General features: G+C 40.0%; 2 protein-coding genes across 8 annotated transcripts in view; one reads left to right on the top strand and one right to left on the bottom strand.

The window, feature by feature from the left end:
- TCTN3 (tectonic family member 3) overlaps positions 1–9,742 on the bottom strand; it is a 30,157-nt gene extending 20,415 nt beyond the window's left edge. For 3 of the 7 annotated variants that reach the window (XM_033187703.1, XM_033187713.1, XM_033187738.1), the window contains exons 1-9: positions 9,243–9,742; positions 8,955–9,078; positions 8,524–8,642; positions 3,238–3,365; positions 2,893–3,001; positions 2,691–2,806; positions 2,135–2,170; positions 1,200–1,280; positions 148–273 (exon numbers count right to left, since the gene is read on the bottom strand). In XM_033187703.1, coding sequence (XP_033043594.1) covers positions 148–273; positions 1,200–1,280; positions 2,135–2,170; positions 2,691–2,806; positions 2,893–3,001; positions 3,238–3,365; positions 8,524–8,642; positions 8,955–9,078; positions 9,243–9,498 — 1,095 coding nt within the window. In that variant the 5' untranslated portion in view covers positions 9,499–9,742. The remainder of the gene's footprint in view (positions 1–147; positions 274–1,199; positions 1,281–2,134; positions 2,171–2,690; positions 2,807–2,892; positions 3,002–3,237; positions 3,366–8,523; positions 8,643–8,954; positions 9,079–9,242) is intronic. The other 4 variants (XM_033187718.1, XM_033187728.1, XM_033187756.1 and 1 more) reach the window with 3 other exon arrangements.
- A 3,492-nt stretch (positions 9,743–13,234) lies between these two features.
- The window catches only part of ENTPD1 (ectonucleoside triphosphate diphosphohydrolase 1), a 179,872-nt gene continuing 170,449 nt past the window's right edge, over positions 13,235–22,657 (top strand). The window contains exon 1 of the mRNA XM_033187667.1: positions 13,235–13,365. The gene's annotated coding sequence lies outside the window, so the exon portion shown is untranslated. The remainder of the gene's footprint in view (positions 13,366–22,657) is intronic.

The following is a 22,657-nucleotide window of genomic DNA, read 5'->3' as shown; positions in this document are numbered from 1 at the left end:
GAATATTAAATGTTGAAGCCTCAATCGACAGAATGGACTAGGCCTTCATATTCTTATTCTATTTCACATGTATTAGAAAAGCAAAGGAACTATTTCTAACCCGATATTTCTTCCCCTCTAAATCCCCTATGAGAGAAGGGCCCTAACCCTGAAGTGAAGGATGAAGTGTTGCTGTAAGGAAGCGCCTGGCTCAACAGTCAGGTTGGTTTGTCCCAAACTGACAGAAACCTTCTGGATTCCAAAAGTCCCATTGGTCTCTATCTCATAGGTGACCTGAAATGCAAAAAAGAATCAATTAATAAAAAATAGTTATTGGGCCAAATATGTTTAGGACAGAAGATTTTCTGTCTTCAAAGGTGTTTTTATAACTAAATGAGGTAGACTGAAACAGTAATGTTAAAAATGCCAAACACAAATACTGTGAAAGATAAAGATGATTTCATATTATATTTGTATATGAAAAAGAAACTGGATAGAGCCCTTTAAAAGGGTTTATGGGTAGGTGAGTTTATGGTAGGAATTGAAAGGGTAGAAAACATAAGTTGATTATGGGCAGAGGAAGGCAAGTAGAAACAGGCAGAGGTGAGCATGAAACAAATCTGATTTACTTGGCTCTCACAATGTTTGAGAATTAATAAAGATAGTTGCTGGGGATATAACAATTGAAAGTAACCTTAAATTTCTGAGCATAGTCTTTAAGAAGATGCCTTAAGAAAATTCTTACTTTTTTAGGTTAGATTGTTTAAAGAACAGAGGAATAGAAGTTGATTAATCTACTTCAGACTTTCAGATGATACTGACTGTGTGAAGAGAAGAAAATGTGGTCAGTCAGTAAGAATCAGTAACAGACTGCAGGTGGACAACAGAAGAGGTGTCAGAAATAATTTTAATGTCCTGAACCTGAAATACTGGGGGATGTGGTGATGGAAATAACTGAAACGTGGTAGGGAGGACAACAGACTCAATTATTGACAAGTTTAATTTCAAAATTGTTGGGAATTGTTGAAATTCACAGTATGCTACTTTTAACAAGGATTACAACCAAGAATCTACCAATGCCACAAGTTGGCATTCCCAACACTGTTAGAGAATGCAGATGAAATTCAGTGGGGTCAGTCTGACACTTAATGGAAGATGAGGCACCTCTGGCAGTGTTGATCAACATACATCAGTCCAGAATCTGAGGTCAGTATCCCTACCTGGGAAACTACATTCTGACAAGTGTTTCCAGCCAACAGAGGAGCATTAGCCTGTGAGGTAAGTATTACAGGAACCTGGAACTAGCAATGAAAAGAAGCCAATAGTTAACTGAAACTGAAGGCGGTATTTTGTCTTGTATCTATTAATAGATATCATGCTAAGGTAAGTATTTTCCTTCCCCTTGACCACCCTCTTCTGCCATCGCCAGCCAACAACTTAAATTCAAAAGTCTTTCTAAACCAGCACTTCTTAAAACTTATTTCTCAGAACACTAGTTCTATTAAATATAAAACAAGGGTTCCATAGTCAAATAATTGTTAGAAATACTATATTCAGTATTCCCCTTAGAGATTAATAAGGCCCTTTAGCAAATTAAAGACTCCAGGTGGGGTGAGATGGCTGACGCCTGTAATCCCAATACTTTGGGAAGCCAGGTCAGGAGAATTGTTTGAAGCCAGCAGTTCAAGACCAGTCTGGACAACATAGCGAGATCCCCATCTCTACAAAATAGTAAAACATTAGCTGGGCGTGGTGGCACATGTCTATAGTCCCAGCTACTTGGGAGGCTGAGGTAGAAGGATTAGCTGAGCCCAGGAGGTTTAGGCTGCAGTGAACCGTGACCATGCCACTGCACTTCAGCCTGGGTGACAGAGCAAGACCCTGTCTCTAAAAAATATTAAGAAGCCCACCCTAAATATAGTTTATTTAACCCAATGTTTACAAACCTATCTAACACCTTATGGATCTTGGTTTCATATGAGGCTATTAATTGTATAGAACGCACTTGCAAAAGCACCATTTTAGATCCCTACTTAATTGTTTGCTATATCACGCTGACATTTATCTTTCAACAGTACAACTTAGACTAAAACTGCCTCAGATGCAGAGGAGCCAAATATTCTTTTTCCTTTTTCCTGGTACAACAGCATCATACCTCCATATTCTGTGGATCAGTCATGCCTCTTGGAACCTAGGAGAAGAGCAGGGACATGAGTGTGCATCTACCTTACTAAAAATCACCAGAAGCTTATGGTTTCACATTACTAACAATAGACTTTGGCTTTTTTAGGGGGAGGGGAGAACTCAATATATTAGAATGATTTACTTCCTCTATTCCACCTGACTCTTCTTTACACTAAAATGCCAGGAAGTGGAGCCAGACAGGAGGGTGATAGACTGTGAAGCCTGTCTACTCTGACAGAGCTCTACTGAATAGCAAAAGCAAGAAGTTTGGTGAAATAGCTGTTTTCCCCCTTCCACCCTTGCAAGCCGATCCCATTAGTGAAAAGGGTGATGTTCTCTTATCCTGGATATATATCCCCAGTTATTGCATTTGTCTTCAGATATGCTTTCCAGGCCCTCTGTCTTTTACATGGCTCCTGGGGATTCTGACTTCTAGTTCAATGCTCTTTCCACAACCCACAACAATGAGAAGCACGTTCACTTCAACTTCATAGTAGTGACAGTGTAGGGAGAGAAAGGACACCTACCTTTAAGACTGTGAAGTTATAGTAAGAGGCAGCATTGAGGGCTGAATCCAAGGTACAGCTACTAGCCAGGTTCTTGAAAAAACGAGTGCAAGTTGTGCTTTTACTCTCTAGGAAACCTTAAACACAAATAGTTAACAGAGTGGTACATGAGAAAGCCTGTTTTAAATTGAATGAAAAGGTTGGACTTTTGCTCTGGATTCACCTGCAGGATTGCTTTCAGCACAGAGTCCCCCAGCTCCAACTCCTGCAGGTTGTCTCAGCAAGCTTATTACAGACCACTTGGGGAAGTAAGTAAGAATGGGGTCCCCAGCCTGAATAAAATATGAAAGAAAATTTATTCATAGTGAGACTGAACTAGACTACAACAGAAAAGAAAGACTAGAAACAAGGTTAACTCAAGGGCATGATTACGTGGACAGTACTGCCCTCCAAAGAGCTGACAATGGTTTAGCTAGCTGCAGCGTAGCGCTGCAAAGATACCTTGTCAGCTGTCTGCTATGAGAGTAAAAACCAAACCAAACAATCCCATCCCCTTCCCCAGGCTCACCCTGTAGAAAGATGGTGGTGATTGAGTTTGGAATGTTGAAGTGAATGATTCACCTCCAAACTCTGCAGCCAGGGCCTGGAAGTTGGTTGCATTGACCTTTTGAAGCTTCTGGAAATAGTTTAATTTTGCTAAAATGTTTTTTAAAAGAAAAGGGAAGTTTAGATAAAAGAAAAACATGCCAAGTAACTAATTTTAAAAAATATTTTAATTGAAGCATAATACACAGGGTGCAAATCTTAAGTGCAAACTCAAAGAATTTTTACAAATGTATATACTTGTATTACCACTACCTAGATCAAGTTACAGAATATTTCCCCAGAAGGCTCTCAATCAATACTCCATCTCCAGAAATAACAATTCTGATTTCCATCACTTCTTAATTTATTCACAATCTACTAACTGAATTATTGTTTTAATATGAAGATCTGAGATAAGAATATGGTCAATGAATGCCAGTCAGTTTCAAGTCACTGATGGCCAAGAATGTGTATGATCAGCAATTTGTGATGAAAATAGGAAGCTCAGCCAGGCGTGGTGGCTCAGGCCTGTAATCCCAGCACTTAGGGAGGCCGAGGCGGGTGAATCACCTGAGGTCAGAAGTTTGAGACCAGCCTGGCCAACATGGTGAAACCCATCTCTACCAAAAATACAAAAAATTAGCCAGGCATGGTGGCAGGTACCTGTAATCAGAAGAATCGCTTGAACCTGGGAGGCAGAGGTGGCAGTGAGCCGAGGTCACACCACTGCACTCTAGCCTGGGCAATAAGAGTGAAACGCCATCTCAAAAAAAAAAGAAAAGAAAATAGGAAGCTCGATAATGCTCATGTCTGCCCCATATCAAATGAGTCTCTAACAGAATCGCACTATTTCCATAGGAACATGGAACAATTAGAGACAATTATGACAATTATTTGATCTGTCCTTCCCAAATCTTCCTGTTTCCTCTAAACTTCAACTGACCAGTCCTAACAATGTTTCTATCTCTCAAGTTCATAGATTTGTTGCATTTTATTCCTTAAGGCTTATAATTCCTCCATTCAAGATTTTAGATACTTAAAAAGGGTATTTTCTGGAACAATTCTATAATTTCTATGATAGCAATGTATAAATCTACCCAAACTCCTGCAGTCTTCTCTTTATAGCACTTTAGAACCAGTGGAGAGATGTAGGAAAAGGGCTATGATGCTGTCCCCTGCCCAGAGGATGGCAGGTGATTGACAACACTCTGTCTGCTTTACTACTCAGGTGCTAAATTGAAAAAAGAACATAGGGAAACATGCCTCTTGCCAGTTTCATTCTTCATATAATTAATGGTCATTTGTACAGAGTAAAAGAGGTTACAATACTTGCATCATTGAAAGCAAATGAGGATTCCATGTTAAATGAACCTGACCTTTATCCTCTGTGATAATGGATAACATCTTAATTATCTGACTTTTCAGCTTCTGAAAAGTCAGCATGAATGCAGCTCTCAATTCTGGGGCCTTTCAGACTACTCACTCTCCACGCGTCTCCTAGATCCTTCTTACTCAAAGTGGGGTGCACACATTAGTAGCTCCAGGATTACCTAGGAGCTTCTCAGAAATGTGGACTCTCAGGCCACTCCCCAGACCTGAATCAAAATCTTCATGTTAACAAGATCTCCAGGTAATGTGTATGCATAGTAGAATCTGAAAAGCATTGCTCTGAAACAGGTGATGCTGATGCTGCTGGTCTATGGGCCACTTTCCACCTCTGATCTGAAATCTTCAAAGCCTAACGCTGCCAAGAGCTATTTTAACATTTCCTTCGCAACTCATACCCTGAAAACCACATGGAAGAGATATTTACCTCATGTAAAATGCAGTTATTTGTATCTTTATAAATGAAATAAAAGTTAAGCTAAGAAAGAAGGTGAACTGAGATGGCAAAATATCTATTTAGCTATTTTTTCATGGCTTAAATGAATAAGAGAAAGTTAACATTTTATCTCTCACTTCGGTGCAAAGATATTGGCAGTAGTGATGGTAAATATAGGCTAAGTAGAATTTTTGCCTAAAATTTCTACCATCATAGATATTACATCTAAAAGAGCTTCAAGGTATTTAGATTTCTATTACAATTTCAGATGTCAAAGGAAGCCTACAGACCATCTCACCTAATCCCATGAGGAAATTTCGATCCTCAGAGGTAAAAGAGTAGCAAAAAGCCAGAGGGCCAGCTTGCAGAGCCGAGAGTAGACTGCAGACTCCCATTCCTGGTGTTTTTCCCCACTCCAGCATGCTGCACAGACTTTGACTAAAAACATAGTTTACTGATGATCATTATCAGTAGATACTTTTTAAAAAATTTTATTTTATTTTATTTTGGAGACAGGATCTCACTCTGTTGCCCTGGCTGCAGTACAGTAGCATGATCACAGCTCACTGCAGCCTCGAACTCCTGGGCTCAAGCAATCCTCCCACCTCAGCCTTCAAAGTAGCTGGCACTACAGGCATGCACCACCACACCCAGCTAATTTTACTATGTTTTGTAAAGACTGGGTCTCGCTATGTTGCCAGGATTGGTCTCGAACTCCTGGGCTCATGCAATCCTCCTGCCCTGGTCTCCCAAAGTGCTGGGATTACAGATGAGCCACCAGGCCTGGCTGTACCAATAGATACTAAGCACCATAGGGAAACAAAGATATGGTTCATCCTTTCATGATGTTGACAATTTACCTGGAAAGATACAATGTTTACATAAACTAATAACAATATAAGAAATCCTATAGGTTCTAAGAGGGTGACTCAAACAAAATGCTTTAGAACTTCTGAGGATGGGCTTACTTCCAATAGATGAGCAATAGAACACTCATGGAAAATACAGGTATTTCAAAATGCAGAGAGAAAAAGGAACTATAGAGTCAGAAAGAAAAGCAAATACAAACTTGGGAAAAATACAGGGCATATCTTGAGGACAATGAGTAGATGAGTTCGGCCAAAGCAGAGGGTCAAGTAGAGAGTAATGCTAAAAGAGCCAGGAACACTAAGCTGGATCAAATAGGAGATTTGACTGGCCAGCTAAGAAGTTGGATGTTATTTTACGGGTAGTGGGAAGTAATGGAGGTTTCTGAGTAAGGAAGCAACATAATGCAATATTATAGAAAGATTAATCTAGTGAAGTGATTCTCCATAGCTGTGTATATTGTGTGTATATGCTATGTGTATATATGTGAGGAAGGTGGGCAAATAATCAGAACCAAAGGGAAACTTTTGTCTTTTTCAGACTAAACATGAATGTACACCCAAGCCTCATTCAGGGAAAAGTTCATTGATGTAATGAACCATAATTACTACTGGAAGTGGCCATATTCCTCCCTCAGGTGGTGTTGGTTAAAGAAAGTTCAGATCCACTGATCCCGAAGGAGTGTGCAGGATGGTGTGGGAGGCAGGAGTGGGGATCAAAAGCAGGGAGCCCCAGGTAGGTGCCATTGCAATAACCCTGAAGCATGATCATAAGGCTGGATTTAAAAGGCAGTAAAATGTTTGGAAAAGAAGAGACAACATCATCTTTTTTTGAGACAGACTCTCGCTCTGTCACCCAGGCTGGAGTGCAGTGGTGCAATCTCAGCTCAATGCAACCTCCACCTGCCTCCCAGGCTCACATGATTCTCCTGCCTCAGCCTCCCAAGTAGCTGAGATTACAGGTGCCCACTACCATGCCTGGATAATTTTTTGTATTTTTAGTAGAGACAGGGTTTCACCATGTTAGTCAGGCTGGTCTCAAACTCCTGACCTCAAGTGATCTGCCCACCTCGGCCTCCCAAAGTACTGAGATTACAGGTGTGAGCCACTGCGCCAGGCCACAACCTTATCTTAAAATGAAGTATTCACCTTGTTCCCTTTACCCTATTACGATCTAAATAACCACAAGGCTTCTGATAACTGCTTTCAAATTCAAGGCCCCCCAAACCAAAAATTGGTTTTTTCTGAGACAAATATAGTTTTGCAAATCTTATTAACAGTCAGATGAAATCAGGATGAGGTGACTTCCAGGATGCAAGAGACATTTAAATCCATTTTGTGCAGGAACATTATTTTGCTTCATAGACATTTTAAAAAGATAGATTAGCTTAATATCTTTAGAAATGTTATAGCCATCACCAGCAAATTTCTAAGTCCACTCACCATCCCCAAAAATAATCTCAAATCTTTATTGTACTCTACAGTTGTAGAGCACTTTCGTATACAAAGCCAATGATATTATTTCTCACTTTGTAGTTGAAGAAACAGGCCTAGAAATGCTAAGGGATTTGCCCAAGTCTGTATAGCTGGTAAGGAAATGGCAGGACTGAGATCTTAATCCAATGCTCCTCCTACACTGTTGCCTCATGAAATGAAAATAACGTTGGCATAGACTCATTTGTCAAAGATATTCATTCAAACACTATTTGGTGCTTACTACGTGTTAGGCACTGGGGATTCAGTTAGTACCCTCATGGAGGTTGTAGTAAGTGGGGGATACAGTCTATCTGTGATTATCTGAGTTAAGAGGAATGATTAAAAGGATTGAAATTAAAGCTATTTATGAGTTTTCTGATCCGCAGCCAGTAGAACATAAAAAGTTGCAAATGTGACTGGTTCGCAGTGGCTCACACCTGTAATCCCAGCACTTTGGGAGGTTGAGGCGGGCGGATCACGAGGTCAAGAGATCAAGACCATCCTGGCCAACACTGCGAAACTCTGTCTCTACTAAAAATACAAAATTTAGCTGGTCATGGTGGCACGTGCCTGTAGTTCCAGCTACTCGGGAGGCTGAGGCAGGAGAATCACTTGAACCCCGGAGGTGGAGGTTGCAGTGAGCTCAGATCATGCCACTGCACTCTAGCCTGGTGACAGAGCGAGGCTCGGTCTCAAAAAAAAAAAAAAAGAAAAAGAAAAAAATGCAAATGTAGTCAGTAATAAGAGAGAAAAGGCAGAAAGAGGGGTAGAGATTCAAAGGAGAAAAGAAAAAAAAGTTTAAAAAAGAAAGAAATGGAAAAAAAGGCCAGAATAAAAGTCAATTCTCAGTAAATGTTAGACCAAGCTTGTCCAACCTGCGACCCACCAGCCGCATGCAGCCCAGGACGGCTCTGAATGCAGCCCAACAACACATAAACTTTCTTAAAACACTAAGAGTTTTTTTGCTGTTTTTTTTTAAACTCATCAGCTACTGTTAGTGCATTTTATGTGTGACCCAAGACGATTCTTCCAATGTGGCCCAGGGAAGACAAATGATAACACTCCTGTATTAGCAAATGAGAACAGCCAACATGTTTCTACTCACAGTTGTTCACATGTACACAAAACTGCCTGATTCCATTAGAATCCATGAAAACTCTTGAAGGAAATGGGGAATTACTCCTGAAGATAAGAGAGTTGTCTACACAAACCCAGCTTGAAGACCTGTGAGGAAAGAGGAAGGAGAAGATATATTTAGAAGGGGCGGGTGCCCCTTCTAAAAGAGTGCCCTGGCAATATCGGCCAGATGCCAAAGAGAGGACTCCTTGGACACCTATAGGACGACACGAAGGTCTTATTCTACTGGCCAGCCCTGCTCTAGAGAATCAGGAAAGGCAGTTTCTAGGAAAAACCAAGGGAATGTCCTAGGAGTGGAAGTAGGGGCAGGAGGCACAAAGCCTAACTCTTCTTACATCCAAATGTTATCCATTGTAGGCTCCAATCCCTTTAGGATTCAATCTGAGCAACGAAGCTCACCTTACGCTGCCAGGAAGGCAGAAGGAGAAAACTGTCCTCGGATGGAGAAGATAGCAGTCCCTGTCGCAGCAGCAATTTATATCGCAGGCGCCAGGAGTCAAGTCACAGACACAGATCGGTAAGACTATGAAAGGACAACACAGACTGAGTAGGATGAGGATTCCCAAACTCTCCCAGGTGCTCACCCTCCTTCCGACAGCCCCACTCCTGCTTTGTGGCAGTTCAACTTTGCTCACAGAATTTTAGAACTCACAAGTAAGTTTCCACCCCCACAACGTTTTCCCTCACCTGGGAAGAGGTCCACAGTCCCATTCCCAGGCGCCGAGGGAGTCACGAGAGTAGGGACCACTGTAGAGATCCCAGGCACTGCTGGGCGAGTTGCAGTCGCCTCTGAAGAGGACTGGAGGGTTCCGCCATCCGTCCCTGGCTGCAGGTCCAAAGACGTGGGCACTGCCCCTGATGGGGAGGAAGGGGGCTGAGGCCGGACGCCATCGGGGAACATCAGGAGGAACACTTGCAGGAGCGCCAGCTGTGGGGTGCGCATGGGGCAGTCAGGGCCTGCGGGTCCAACGTAACCCCCCGCGGTCTCCAGACGCGTTGCCAGAGCGTGGGTGGGAGGAGTCGCATAGCGTCTGACGACATCCGCGTGCCTCTTCTCATTGGCTCATGAGAAGAATGAGAGTTCTTCAGCCAATCGAAAGTGGGGTTGTTACAGCTCTTTCAGTGTCCTTCGGTCTGCGCCCTCCTCCTTAACGTGGGCCGGGGCGTGCCTTCGTTGCCTGGCAACCGCCAGTGGCGAAGGAGCCCTTGCGCCTTCTCTCCGCTAGGTGGCGGTAGGAGTTCGGCGGACGGACAGGTTCCGCGCCCACTTCGCGGCCCAAAGGACTGAGCCCGGCCTCAGTGCAAGGAAATCCCAGAGGCCAGAACTAGAATTGCAAATTTTTTTTTCAGCCCGGATTTCAATGGTGAGAAACCCTTTCTATGGAAGAATAATGTTTTCAGGTGGGGGAAACACACCTAAGGTCACCTACCTTAAAAAACAGTCTCCTCTAAATATGGCTTTTTTTTTTTTTTGAAAACACATTAGAAATAATGTTCATTCAGCTCCTTACATGTTAACATTGAGAAATTTTAAAAACCCTAAATAAATGCATCAAATCATTAAAGATGGACTGCATGTTTTTATTAGAAAAAGTGAGAGAAAAATAAGAAAAAAGGATAGGAAAAATGTGAGAAAATAGGCAGATAATGAATAAAAAACAGAAACATTGTCTAGAACGTGAGAAAATAAGATGGAGGAATGGAACTAGAAGATTTTTTTTCCGTGTTAATGGCAAAATTTTTAAGCCTCTCTAAGAGGTTTTTGTTCTTCCCAGGAATGGCGTGCCTCTTCTGGTTCCCCACAGCAGCGCGGGCCATTTGACTTTCCTGCAGTATTGGAAATGTACCATAGCTGCACTGTCCAGCATGGTAGTCGCCGGCCTTATGTGGCAATTGTGCGCTTGAAATGTGGCTAGTGTGACTGAGGAGCTGATTTTTTTTTTTTTTTTGAAACGGAGTTTCGCTATGTGGCCCAGGCTGGAGTGCAGCGGTGTGATCGCAGCTCACTGCAACCTCTGCCTCCAGGATTCAAGTGATTCTCCTGTTTCAGCCTCCCGAGTAGCTGGGATGACAGGCATGCACCACCACGCCTGGCTGATTTTATTTTTATTTTTATTTTTATTTTTAGAAGAGATGGGGTTTCACCATGTTGTCCAGGCTGGTCTCGAACTCCTGACCTCAAGTGATCTGCCCGCCTTGGCCTCCCAAAGTGCTGGGATTACAGGTGTGAGTCGCAGTGCCTGGCCTGAATTTTTAATTTTAAATTGTAATTAATTTAAAGTTAACCACAGGTGTGAGTAGCTACCATATGTAAAGTGGGACTGTAAATGATCAAAATCTTGCTCCTTCTAGAACCAGTGTTTTCCTGTGTCCACAGTTCTGACATCTGGATTCTTTTGGATATTTAGTTTTAGTATATAAATTAACATCTGTTAAGAGTTATCTAAAATCTAGTACACTTACGTAAAATCTGGTCAATAACTCCCTTTACAAGTGAATCACTTAACTCAGGTAAGTTTTAGGACATTTGACTTGCATTCTCTTACAAGATCTTTATTTTCTAATGTTTTGAAGTCAGTAGCTAAATGTATCTCTGTGTTATAAATATTTTCAAACGTATTTTTATGTTGTTGTGTGATGGACAGCTATGGGAGATATGTGTTTGGTCTTAAAACATTTATTTACCTTATTAGTAGTTTCTATAGGAAAAGGCCAAGTTCATATTATTCAGATTATATGATCATATGTATATACTAGAATGTAAATTCCAAAAAACAGGGAGTTTTGTCTATTTTGTTCATTGAAATATCCCCATGCCTAGAACAGTGTATGGGACATGTTAGCTGTGCATTACATATTTTAAAAATATATTAAAAATTGTTTTGTTGAACTCCTTAGAATTAATCCTTAGGAATATTTTTAGTTTATTTTATTTGAGGATTGTATTTCTTTCTATAAAATTTCTTCTTTTTGCAACCAATTTACCACGTACTGATCTTTCTATAAAATTTCCATTGTACATCTGATCAGAGACTATTTTAGATTTCAAAGTTTGGAATTTAAATGGCAACTCTCAAACAGTGTTAAATGTGTTAAATTATTTCTGAATTTATTAGCGTTGGCAAAAGACTGTTGGTTGAAGTAATTTTAGGGATGAGTAATAAGCAAATAATGTTTCAGGATCTTTTTGAGTTGCTTTTTCTTATTTTTGAATTTTAACACAACTTTTTTTTAGAAAAGTTAATTTTTTTTCTATTTTGTTATAGTTAAGCAAAAAGATTATTTGAATTGCTGTTTTTTAAACTTGCTTTATTTATTGATTAAATTAATTAATTTACTTATTTATTTGAGAGAATCTTGCCCTGTCACCCAGGCTGGAGTGCAGTGGCACCATCTCAGCTCACTGCAACCTCCACCTCCCAGGTTCAAGCAATTTTCCTGCCTCAGTCTCCCTAGTAGCTGGTACTACAGGTGTACCCACCACACCCAGCTAATTTTTGCATTTTTAGTAGAGACGGAGTTTCACCATGTTGGCCAGACTGATCTCAAACTCCTCACCTCAAGTGATCTGCCTGCCTTGGCCTCCCGAAGTGTTGGGATTACAGGCATGAGCCACTGTGCCTGGCATGTATTGCTGTTTTGTATTTGTAAGAATCTCTGTAATACAGAACTCTCAATACTTTTGAGATCCAGTATTAAAATCTGAAAGATAATTTTGTGGATGAAGAATGAAATGTATTCACATGTGTCATGCAGATGTCAGTTGTAGTATAGGCACCAAGTCTTAAATTGAGATCATATGACATAATCTCAGAAGCAGAGATTTCCAAATTAGATCATATGTTACTAGCAGTTGTCTGTGTTTGGGATTAAAAGAGTTGAATATGTAATTGGAAATTTAGCAAGGAGATTGTATTGAGATGGCAGACAACAAGTTCTGTCCTTTTCCCACTTCTCTCCCTTTTTCCAAAGATCTCTGAAAATTACAGAAAACTTAGATACACACACACTTGTGCATACATGAACATGCCCAGAAGTGAAATACATGAAGGTGTGCTCTCATGGGCCAGACATTGTAAGAATACTTGAAAAACAGAAGGCACATGGGATTGAATTGAAGGTGAACAAACAATAGTTGCATAATAAAGGCCTTATTCAGAAATGGAAGTGACTCTTGGAGTGCTCTAAGCACGCAGAAAGAAGCTATTTGTTATCACTAGTGGCCCTTGGACAATTCTATGGGTTATTGATTGAAGTACCACTGTAGGAAGAGCCAGGTCAGCCTCTCAACCTTATCCCTACTTGTGCTTGCAGTGGATAGCAGAAGAATTTGCCCCTAAAGGTGGTGGCGGGGGTGGCAGGAGGCAGTCCATGTACACTTTTACTGAAAAGGCAGGACAGTGCCCTGGATGGCTTCTGACATTTAGGAGGTAGAGAGAGGCCCCACATGTTGAGACTGGTCCTAGCCCACTGCGAGATTTGCGTGTCTCCTCCAAAATTCGTTTCAAAACTTAATCCCCAATGTGCAGTATTGAGAGGTGGGACCTTTAAGAGGTGATGGGTCATGAAGTCTCTGCCTTCATGAATGGACTAATCCATTCATGGGTTAATGGATTAATGTGTTGTCATGAGAGAGGAACTGGTGCCTTTACAAGAAAAGGAAGAGAGACCTGAGTTAGCAAGTTAACACGCTCAGCTTCCTCACCATGTGATGCCCTTTGTCGCCTTGGGATGCCGCAGAGAGTTCCCAGCAGCAAGAAGGTTCTTATGAGATGCCCCCTTGACCTTGGGCTTCCCGGCCTCCACAACTGTAAGAAATGAATTCCTTTTCTTTATAACTTATCCTATTTCAGGCATTCTATTATAAGCAACAGAAAATGAACGAAAACAGAAAATTGGCACCAAGAAGTGGGATTTTGCTGATGACGAATACCTGAAAATGGGGAAGCAGCTTTGGAACTAGGTAATGAGCAGGGACTGGAAGAGTTTGGAGGAGCAGGCTATAAAGTGACTGTATTTCAGTGAATGGGGTATCAAGGGTGATTCTGGTGAGACTCAGAAAACAAAAAGACAAGGGAACATTTGGAACTTCTTAGAGATTTTTTTTTTTTTTTTGAGACAGAGTCTTACTCTGTCACCCAGGTTGGAGTGCAATGGCACAATCTCGGCTCACTGCAAGCTCCACCTCCTGGGTTCACGCCATTCTCCTGCCTCAGCCTCCCGAGTAGCTGGGACTACAGGCACCCGCTACCACACTTGGCTAATTTTTTCATATTTTTAGTAGAGGCAGGGTTTCACTGTGTTAGCCAGGATGGTCTTAGTCTCCTGACCTTGTGATCCACCTGCTTTGGCCTCCCAAAGTGCTGGGATTACAGGCGTGAGCCACCACACCCCGCCAGGATTTGTTAAGTGATTGTAACCAGAATATGGATGGAAATATGGATGGCAAAGGCCATTCTGCTGAGATTTGAGATGGAACTGAGGAAGGTGGTATTGCAAACTGGAGTAAAGGCCATCCTTGTTATAAATTGGCAAAGAACTTGGCTGAACTGTGTCTATGCTCACAGTTGTGGAAAGCCAAACTTGAGATTAATGAACTAGGGTATCTGGCAAAAGAAATTTCTAAGCCAAATATAGAAGGAGCTACATGATTACATTTGACAGCTTATGCTGATATTCAGGAGCAAAGAAATAATTTAAGGTAGAATTTATCATGAAAAGGGAAGCAGAGTGGAAGGATTTGGATAACTCTCAGCCTGACCATGTAAAGAGTTAAAAAGCATTTTCAGCAGAGGAAACCAAGGGTGCAGCCCAGTGACTATTTGCTAAAGAGTTTAGTTTGTATAAAAAGGAGACAGGTGCCATTCCTTTAGACGAGGGAAGAAAGATCCCAAAGGCATTTCGAAGATCTTAGAGGGTGTGCCTACTATTCCAGGCCCAGAGGCAGAGGAGGACAGAATAGTTTCAGAGGACAGGTTAGGGTACACTCCACGGGCTCACTGCCCAGGGCCACCACAAGGGAGTCCCCACCAGCAAGATGGCTCTCACCAGATATGCCTCTTTGACCTTGAACTTCCCAGGCTCCATAACTGTAAGAAATAAATTTTTTTCTTTATAAATTACCCAGTTTTAGGCATTCTGTTACAAGCAACAGAAAATGGACTAAGATATACACCTTGTCAAACTCCACATCTACCATTTTCTTCTTCAAAAATCCTGCAGGTAGAATATAATAAACAGATCTCACCTGTTCTTAGGCTAACAGGGAATCTCAGTTACCAAGGTGGACACACACTCAAAAGATCTACATTTGAAAAAGAAAAAATCCAGCAAACAAAAAAAGGGTATAGTATTCAAGAAACATTAAAACCTGAGGCTGGGTACAGTGACTCACACCTGTTATCCTAGCATTTGGGAGGTAGAAGCAGGAGGATCGCTTGAGCCAGGGAGGTTGAGGCTGCAGTGAGCCATGATCACACCAGTACACTCTGCCCTGGTGACAGAGTGAGACCCTGTCTCTAAGAAAAGGAAAAAAAATTTAAAAAAGGACAAATTAGAAAAAGAGTTTAGAACAAATATAATTAACATTTATAGAGAGACATAAGAGATTTTGCATCTATTAAAGATGAATCAACTAGGAATTGTGATTAAAGATGGAAGAAAAATGCACATTTGGGCCAAGTGTGGTGGCTCATGCCTATAATCCCAGCAGTTTGGGAGGCTGAGGCAGGGTGATTGCCTAAGTTCAGGAGTTAGAGACCAGCTTGGACAACATGGTGAAACCCTGTCTCTACAAAAAATAAAAATTAGCCAGGTGTGGTAGTGCACACCTGTAGTTCCAGCTACCCAGGAGGCTGAGGTGGGAGGATCACTTGAGGCCAAGAGATTGAGGCTACAGTGAGCCTTGATTGCACCACTGTACTCCAGCCTGGGTGACAGAGCAAAATCCTGTCAAAAAAATAAAGAGAGAGAAAGAAAGAGAAAGAGAGAGAGGAGAAAAGAAAGAAGAAAAGAAAGAAAGGAGGTAAGAAGGAAAGAAAGATGCACATTTGACCCCTCTTTTGAAATTTTATTAAAATACCTGTTAAAAGACTTAAAAGGGCATATATTTATAAAAACAAAAAGTAGGAGGTGTGGTTGACCGTCAGCATGGTCAGTATGGAAGATTTTTCATACATTTTTGAAGAAATTGGAAGGATGTTGACTGAAGAAGCAGCAGCCTAGAATAACCATGGAAAGGGACTGCAGCCAAAGGAGGCAGCTGCCTTCCAGCAGAATACCACAGAATAGCCAGAACTAGCGACAGCAAGTAAGAGAGAAGATAAAAGATAAAGTTGACAGAAATCAAGAAAATGAATTGAAGGTCTATATGGTATATGGAATAGTTTGCCTTTGTACTCAAAAGGACCTATAAGTAGTTATTTTCTTTCAGGAAAAAATAGGTAATTCTTTCTAGAAATTGATACACTGTTTAGTTAATACCTCAGAGAGATTTGAGAAGTAATTAATAAAACATTCATGAGAGCAGAATATTTGACAAAGGAGCAATCAGAATAAGAGAGAGCTCTTGGAAATTAAAACAATTAATATGATTACTGACCTTGACTTTTTTGTTTAAAATTTTGGAAGATAAATATAAGGACATCTACTCTATTGAACAAAAAGATAAATAAATAGAAAATATGAGACATTGAGGATTAAATCTACAAGTCCAACGTTTGATTAATATGAGTTCCAGGAGAAAAAAAGAACATGGAAGGATTAAATTAGTTAAAGAAATATTAGGGGCTCACACCTGTAGTCTCAGCACTTTGAGAGGCTGAGCAGGAGGATCACTTGAGGCCAGAGGATCACTTGAGGCCAGGAGTTTGAGACCAACCTGGGCAACATATTGAGACTCCATTTCTACAAGAAATGAAAAAAAATACCTGGGCATGGTGGCATGTGCCTGTAGTCCTACCTACACAAGAGGCTGAGTTAGGAGGATCGCTTGCACCCAGGAAATTGAGGTTACAGTGAGCTATGATCACGGCACTGCACTCCAGCCTGGATAATAGAGCAAATCTTTGTCTCTATTAAAAAGAAAAGAAAATGGTAAAACAATAAAACAAATAAGTCCAAATATATAAATAATTACAATAAATATGAATAAGTTTAATTCATCTATTAAGAAATAAATTCTTTTTTTTTTTTTTGAGACAGAGTTTTGCTTTTGTTGCCCAGGCTGGAGTGCAGTGACACAATCTTGGCTCACTGCAGCCTCCACCTCCCTGGCTCAAGCAATTCTGCCTCAGCCTCCCAAATAGCTGGGATTACAGGTGCCTGCCACCATGCCTGGCTAATGTTTTGTATTTTTAGTAGAGACAAGGTTTTGCCATGTTGGCCAGGCTGGTCTCGAACTCCTGGCCTCAGGTTATCTGCCAGCCTCAGCCTCCCAAAGTGCTGGTATTACAGGCATGAGCCACCATGCCCAGCCAGAAATAAATTCTTAATAGGCAAATGCTAATAAGGAGGAAACAGATGTAGTAATAGTAATGACAGTCAGAATAGAATTCCAGCCTAGTGCAGTGGCTTGTGCCTATAATTTCAGCTACTCAGGAGGGAAGTTGAAGCAGAAGGACCGCTTGAGACCAGGAGTTCAAGACCAGCTGGGCAACACAGTGAGAACTTGTCTCTAAAAATATAAAGATAAAAATAAAATTCTAAGTGAATTATATTTAAGGGCAATATATATTTCATCTTTATAAAAGTTATACACTACCTAGAAGATGTTAAATTAATGATCCTTGTGGATCTGAAGACATTGTTTTAAAACATAAAAGCAAAAAACTAGTGGAAAGAGTAGACTAGATAAATCCACCATCAGAGTAAAAGATTTTTTATCATACCTCTTCCATAAATAGATAGATTAAATAATAAAAAAAGAGAAAAAGATTTAAATAAGTGATTTTAAAATTCTCAGTTTAATATCTATAGGTGGTATAGAATGTGAACCCAATAAGCAAATAGTACTAATTCTTTTTCAATCATACTTGGAGCATTGACAAAAATTGACCATGTGTTATGTCATAAAGAAAATCTCAATGAAGAGAAAAAAGGCAAAGATTTTATAGTACATTCTGCTTACCACAATGCAGTAAAATTAGAAGTTAACATAAAAGGACAGCAAAAATATCCTCTTGGAAATTAAGAAAAAAAATCACATTTTAAAATAAATCTTGAGTTAAAAGAAAATAAACACAAAAATTACAAACTAATTAAAAATGAAAGAATGAAAGTTAAACAACTACAATGTATAGAATAAAGCCAATAGAACTTAAAGAACTTTTATATTTTCAAGTACTTTTATTTTTTAAAAAGAAATGTTTAAAATAATCCCAAACTTAATCTTATAATTTAGTAAGCAAATTACAAATTGAAAGAAAATGAAAGAAGAGAACTAATAAAGATAATAGAGGAAATTAAAAATTAAAAACAAATAAAAAATCAGTAGAGTAATTGATAAAACTAATAGCTGGTTATGTGAAAAGATAAACAGATAAATGTTTAGAAGATCAAATTAAAAAACACAAATTAATAATATTAGGACCCAATAAGAGGTCATAACTATGGGTGCAGACTTCAAATATATATGCGATTAATATATATTCAGTAAAATAGCTGACAAGGTGGAGAATTTCACCAGAGACTGAAACCTGTGAAAATGTATCAAATGTAAATCCTAGAACTGAAAAGTACAACAATGGAAATTGAGAACTCTTAGATTGGTTTAACAGTGGATCAAACACAGCAGAAGGCAGGATTAGTGAACTGAAAAACTAGATTATTTGTTAAGCTCTGGTATAAAACATGGGAAAATGTGTTGAAAATTCAGAAAAGAATGTAAGAGACAATGCGGAGAGAGTGGAAGAAATATTGATATGTAATTGGGCCCCAGAAGGAAAGGAGAGAGATAATGGGGTAGACACAGCAATATATTAGGATATTTTGGCTGAATATTTCCCCAAATAATGTTATCAATCTGTACATTCCAGCTCTACAAAACCCAAACAAGATAAATTTAAAAGAAAATAATACATGGGGATATCTTACTCAAATCCCAAAAATTGACAAAGAGAAAAATCTTTAAAAAGTATAGCTTAAAAAGACATATTACTTTCAAAAGGGCAACAATAAAACTTACACCTGACTTTTCTTGAGACAGAGTCTCACTCTGTCGCCCATGCTGGAGTGCAATGGAGCGATCTCGGTTCACTGCCAACTCTGCCTCTGGGTGCAAGCAATTCTCTGCCTCAGCCTCCCGAGAAGCTGGGATTACAGGTACCCGCCACCATGCCAGGCTTATTATTATTATTATTTGTATTTTTAGTAGACACAGGGTTTCATCATCTTGGCCAGGCTGGTGTTGAATTCCTCATCCACCTGCCTTGGCCTCCCAACGTGCTGGGATTACAGGCGTGAGCCACCGTGCCCGGCCTACACCTGCCTTTTCAACAAAAATAATGGAAGTTATAAAAAGTCGAATATCTTTAAAGAAGCTAACCTAAAATTGCATACCCAGCAAAAGATTCCTCAAAAATGAAGATAAGATAAAAATGTATTTATAAACCAAAAACTGAGGGAAAAATACCACTAACAGACCCACACAAAGAATTGCTAAAGGGAATTCTTCATGCTAAAGAGAAAATGATCTTAGATGGATGCACAGAAATGCAGAAATAAATGAAGAGCAATGGAAAGAATAAATATAATGTCAATATAGAAAATTCAATTGTATTGCTATATTATAGCCATAATAAATTAGAAAGTAAAACTTTTAGATGATAAAATGTACAATTACCTGAAGAAACATTTATACACAGGAATAAATCTGAAATAGTATAAGATCTCTACATATTACTGGGCACAGTGGCTCACACCTGTAATCCCAGCACTTTGGGATGCTGAGGCAGGTGGATCACTTGAGGTTAGGAGTTTGAGGCCACCCTGGCCAACATGGTGAAACCCTGTCTCTACTGAAAATACAAAAATTAGCCAGGCGTGGTGGCGGGCGCCTGTAATCCCAGCCACTGGGGAGGCTGAGGCAGGAGAATCACTTGAACCCAGGAGGCAGAGATTGTAGTGAGCTGAGATCGTGCCACTGCACTCCAGCCTGGGTGACAGAGCAAGACTCTGTCTCAAAAAAAAAAAAAAAAAGATCTGTCTGGGTGCAGTGGCACACACCTGTAATCCCAGCACTTTGCGAGGCTGAGGTGGGTGGATCACTTGAGGTCAGGAGTTCATGACCAACCTGGACAACATGGTGAAACCCTATCTCTACTGAAATACAAAAAATTAGCCAGGCATGGTGGTGCGTGCCTGTAGCCTCAGCTACTCAGGAGGCTGAGGCAGGGGGATCGCTTGAACCCAGGAGGCAGAGATTGCAGTGAGCTGAGATCGCGCCACTGCACTCCAACCTGGCAACAGAGCAAGACTCCGTTAAAAACAAACAAACAAAAAACAAACAAAAAAAAAAACTACATATCAAAATATATAATATTTCTGAGAGGAATAATAGAAAACCTAAATAAATGGAGAGCTACACCAAATTCATGGCTAGAAAGACTTACTAATGAAAACATGTCAAATCTTCCCAAATTCATGTATAGATTCAATACAGTCCAGTAAAAATTTCAGCATTTTTAGATAAACATTGACATGCTGATTTCAAATTTACATGTAATTTCAAAAGGTCAAAAATAGCCAAGAGAATCTTAAAGAAGAACAAGACTAGAAGGCCTCTACCTGCTAGATATCCCATCTTATTATTAAGATAAAATAATTGTTAGAATAAAATGGTATCGCTTTGGCTCCAAAATTGACAAATAGATCAATAGAAAAGAATAGTGTCCAGAAAAAGACCCACACATATGTAGTCACTTGATTTGTGACAAAGGTAATATTACAGTACAGTGAGGAAAGGGTGATTTTGTCAATAAACTGTGCTATACCAGTTAGATATTTATAGGGATGACAGTGTGTCTGTACTCCTACCTTACCTGTTTCCAGACGTCAAGTTTACATAGATTTTATACTTAGGGGAAAACAATACAGCTTCTAGAAAATAATGTAAGATAATGTGATTTTGAGGTAGGCAAACAGTTTTTAAACTGGACAAAAATCACTGATACTAAAGAAAAAGATTGTTTAATTGTATCTTGTTAACACTGAGAATTTCTCTTAATAAAAAGTCAGTATTAAGAGAGTAAAAAGGCAAGCTACTCAATGGCAAAATATTATATATATGTGTATATATATGTAAATATACACATACACACATATAAAACACAGGATTTGTACCCAGAATATGTAAAGAATCCATGTACAACCCCTCAAAAAATTGACCAAAATTTTGACCAGACTTTTTATAAAGTAGGATATATAAATGAGTAATAAACATAAAAGAGCAACTCAATATCATTATCAAAGAAGTTCAGATGAAGACAATAATAAGATATAATTCCATATCTTTCAAAGTGGTTAAACTTTTTAAAGGTAGAGGATATGGAGTTACTGGATATTTCATTTGCTACTGATGGGGGTATAAATTGGGGCTACCATTTACTGTTGGGCTTTATATAATAAAGCTAAACATATCCATACACTATGACCTGGCAAAGTATACAATTTTAGGTGTAGACCCAGTAGGAAATGTGTGTGTGTGTGTATGGTAAATATACATATTTAACAAAAGACTTGTATGACAACATTTATAGCAGCATGATTTATAATAGCACCAAACTATAATCAACTTTATTATCCATCAAAAGCAAAATGTGTACAAATTGTAGTATACTCATACAATGGAATAATAATATTTCATTGAAAATGAACAAAGTACTGGCACACAACAGTTTTTTTTTTCTTGTTGTTGTTGTTTTGAGACAGAGTCTAAGTCTGTTGCCCAGGCAGGAGTGCAATGGCATGAAATTGGCTCACTGCAACCTCCACCTCCCGGGTTCAAGCAATTCTCCTACCTCAGCCTCCTGAGTACCTGGGATTACAGGCGACTGCCACCACACCTGGTTAATTTTTTGTATTTTTAGTAGAGATGGGGTTTCACCATATTGGCCGGGCCAGTTTTGAACTTCTGACCTCAGGTGATCTGCCCACCTTGGCCTCCCAAAGTGCTGGGATTACAGGCATGAGCCACTGCGCCAGACCAACTTGGACAATCTAAATGATGATAATGTTGATTTGGCCAGGCATGGTGGCTCATGGCACTTTGGGAGGCCGAGGTGGTTGAATTGCTTGAGCTCAGGAGTTTGAGACCAGCCTGGGCGATGTAGTGAGACCTTGTCTCTATGAAAAATTAAAAAATTTAGTTGGATGTGATGGCATGCACCTATAGTTCCAGCCACTTGGGAAACTGAGGTGGGAAGTTCACTTGAGCCTGGGAGGTCAAGGCTGCAGTGAGCAGTGATCACGCCACTGCATTCCTGCCTAGGTGAGTGAGTGAGACCTTGTCTCAAAACAAAAACAAAAACAAAAACAAATATAATGTTGATCTAAAGCAAGATACACAAAAGAACATATTATATTATTTCACTTATATAAAATTCAAAAAATAGGCAAAACTGCCTTATATTATTAGAACATCAGACAGTAGTTATGTTATGGGATCTTTGGGTTGTCGATTTTCTTCCTAGAAACCTCTGTGACCAGTGGCGCCTTTGTTCAAGTTCTTGTCCTGTGTCCAGGAAGAATGAAGTACACAGACAAAAGAAGGATGAACAAGGCGAAGATAAGCTTTATTAAGTGTTAGAACAGCTCAGAGGAAACCCTCAGTGGGTGGCTCCTCTCTGCAGGTCTTCCTATCAAGTGTTCAGTTCTCAGCATAGAGGAGACCCTGGAGAGCGTAGCTCCTCTCTGCCCACTGGTTGTCCCATCATCTGCTGCTCTCAGCAGAGAGGAGGCCCTGGAGAGCGTGGCTTTTCTTTGCAGGTAGGTTGTTTGGAGATCTCTGCAGTCCTCTCAAACTGTCAGCAGATGGTAGCTCTTCTCTGCAACTGGTCATCCCCTCATCTCTGTCCTCTGCATCCTCTATCCTGCTCTGGCCATCC

The sequence above is a fragment of the Trachypithecus francoisi genome, unplaced genomic scaffold (assembly GCF_009764315.1).
Source record: "Trachypithecus francoisi isolate TF-2019V2 unplaced genomic scaffold, Tfra_2.0 Contig01579, whole genome shotgun sequence".
NCBI classification, from domain to species: Eukaryota; Metazoa; Chordata; class Mammalia; order Primates; family Cercopithecidae; genus Trachypithecus; species Trachypithecus francoisi.
The sequence above is the reverse complement of the archived record's forward strand: the minus strand, read 5'-3'. Positions and strand labels throughout refer to the sequence as shown.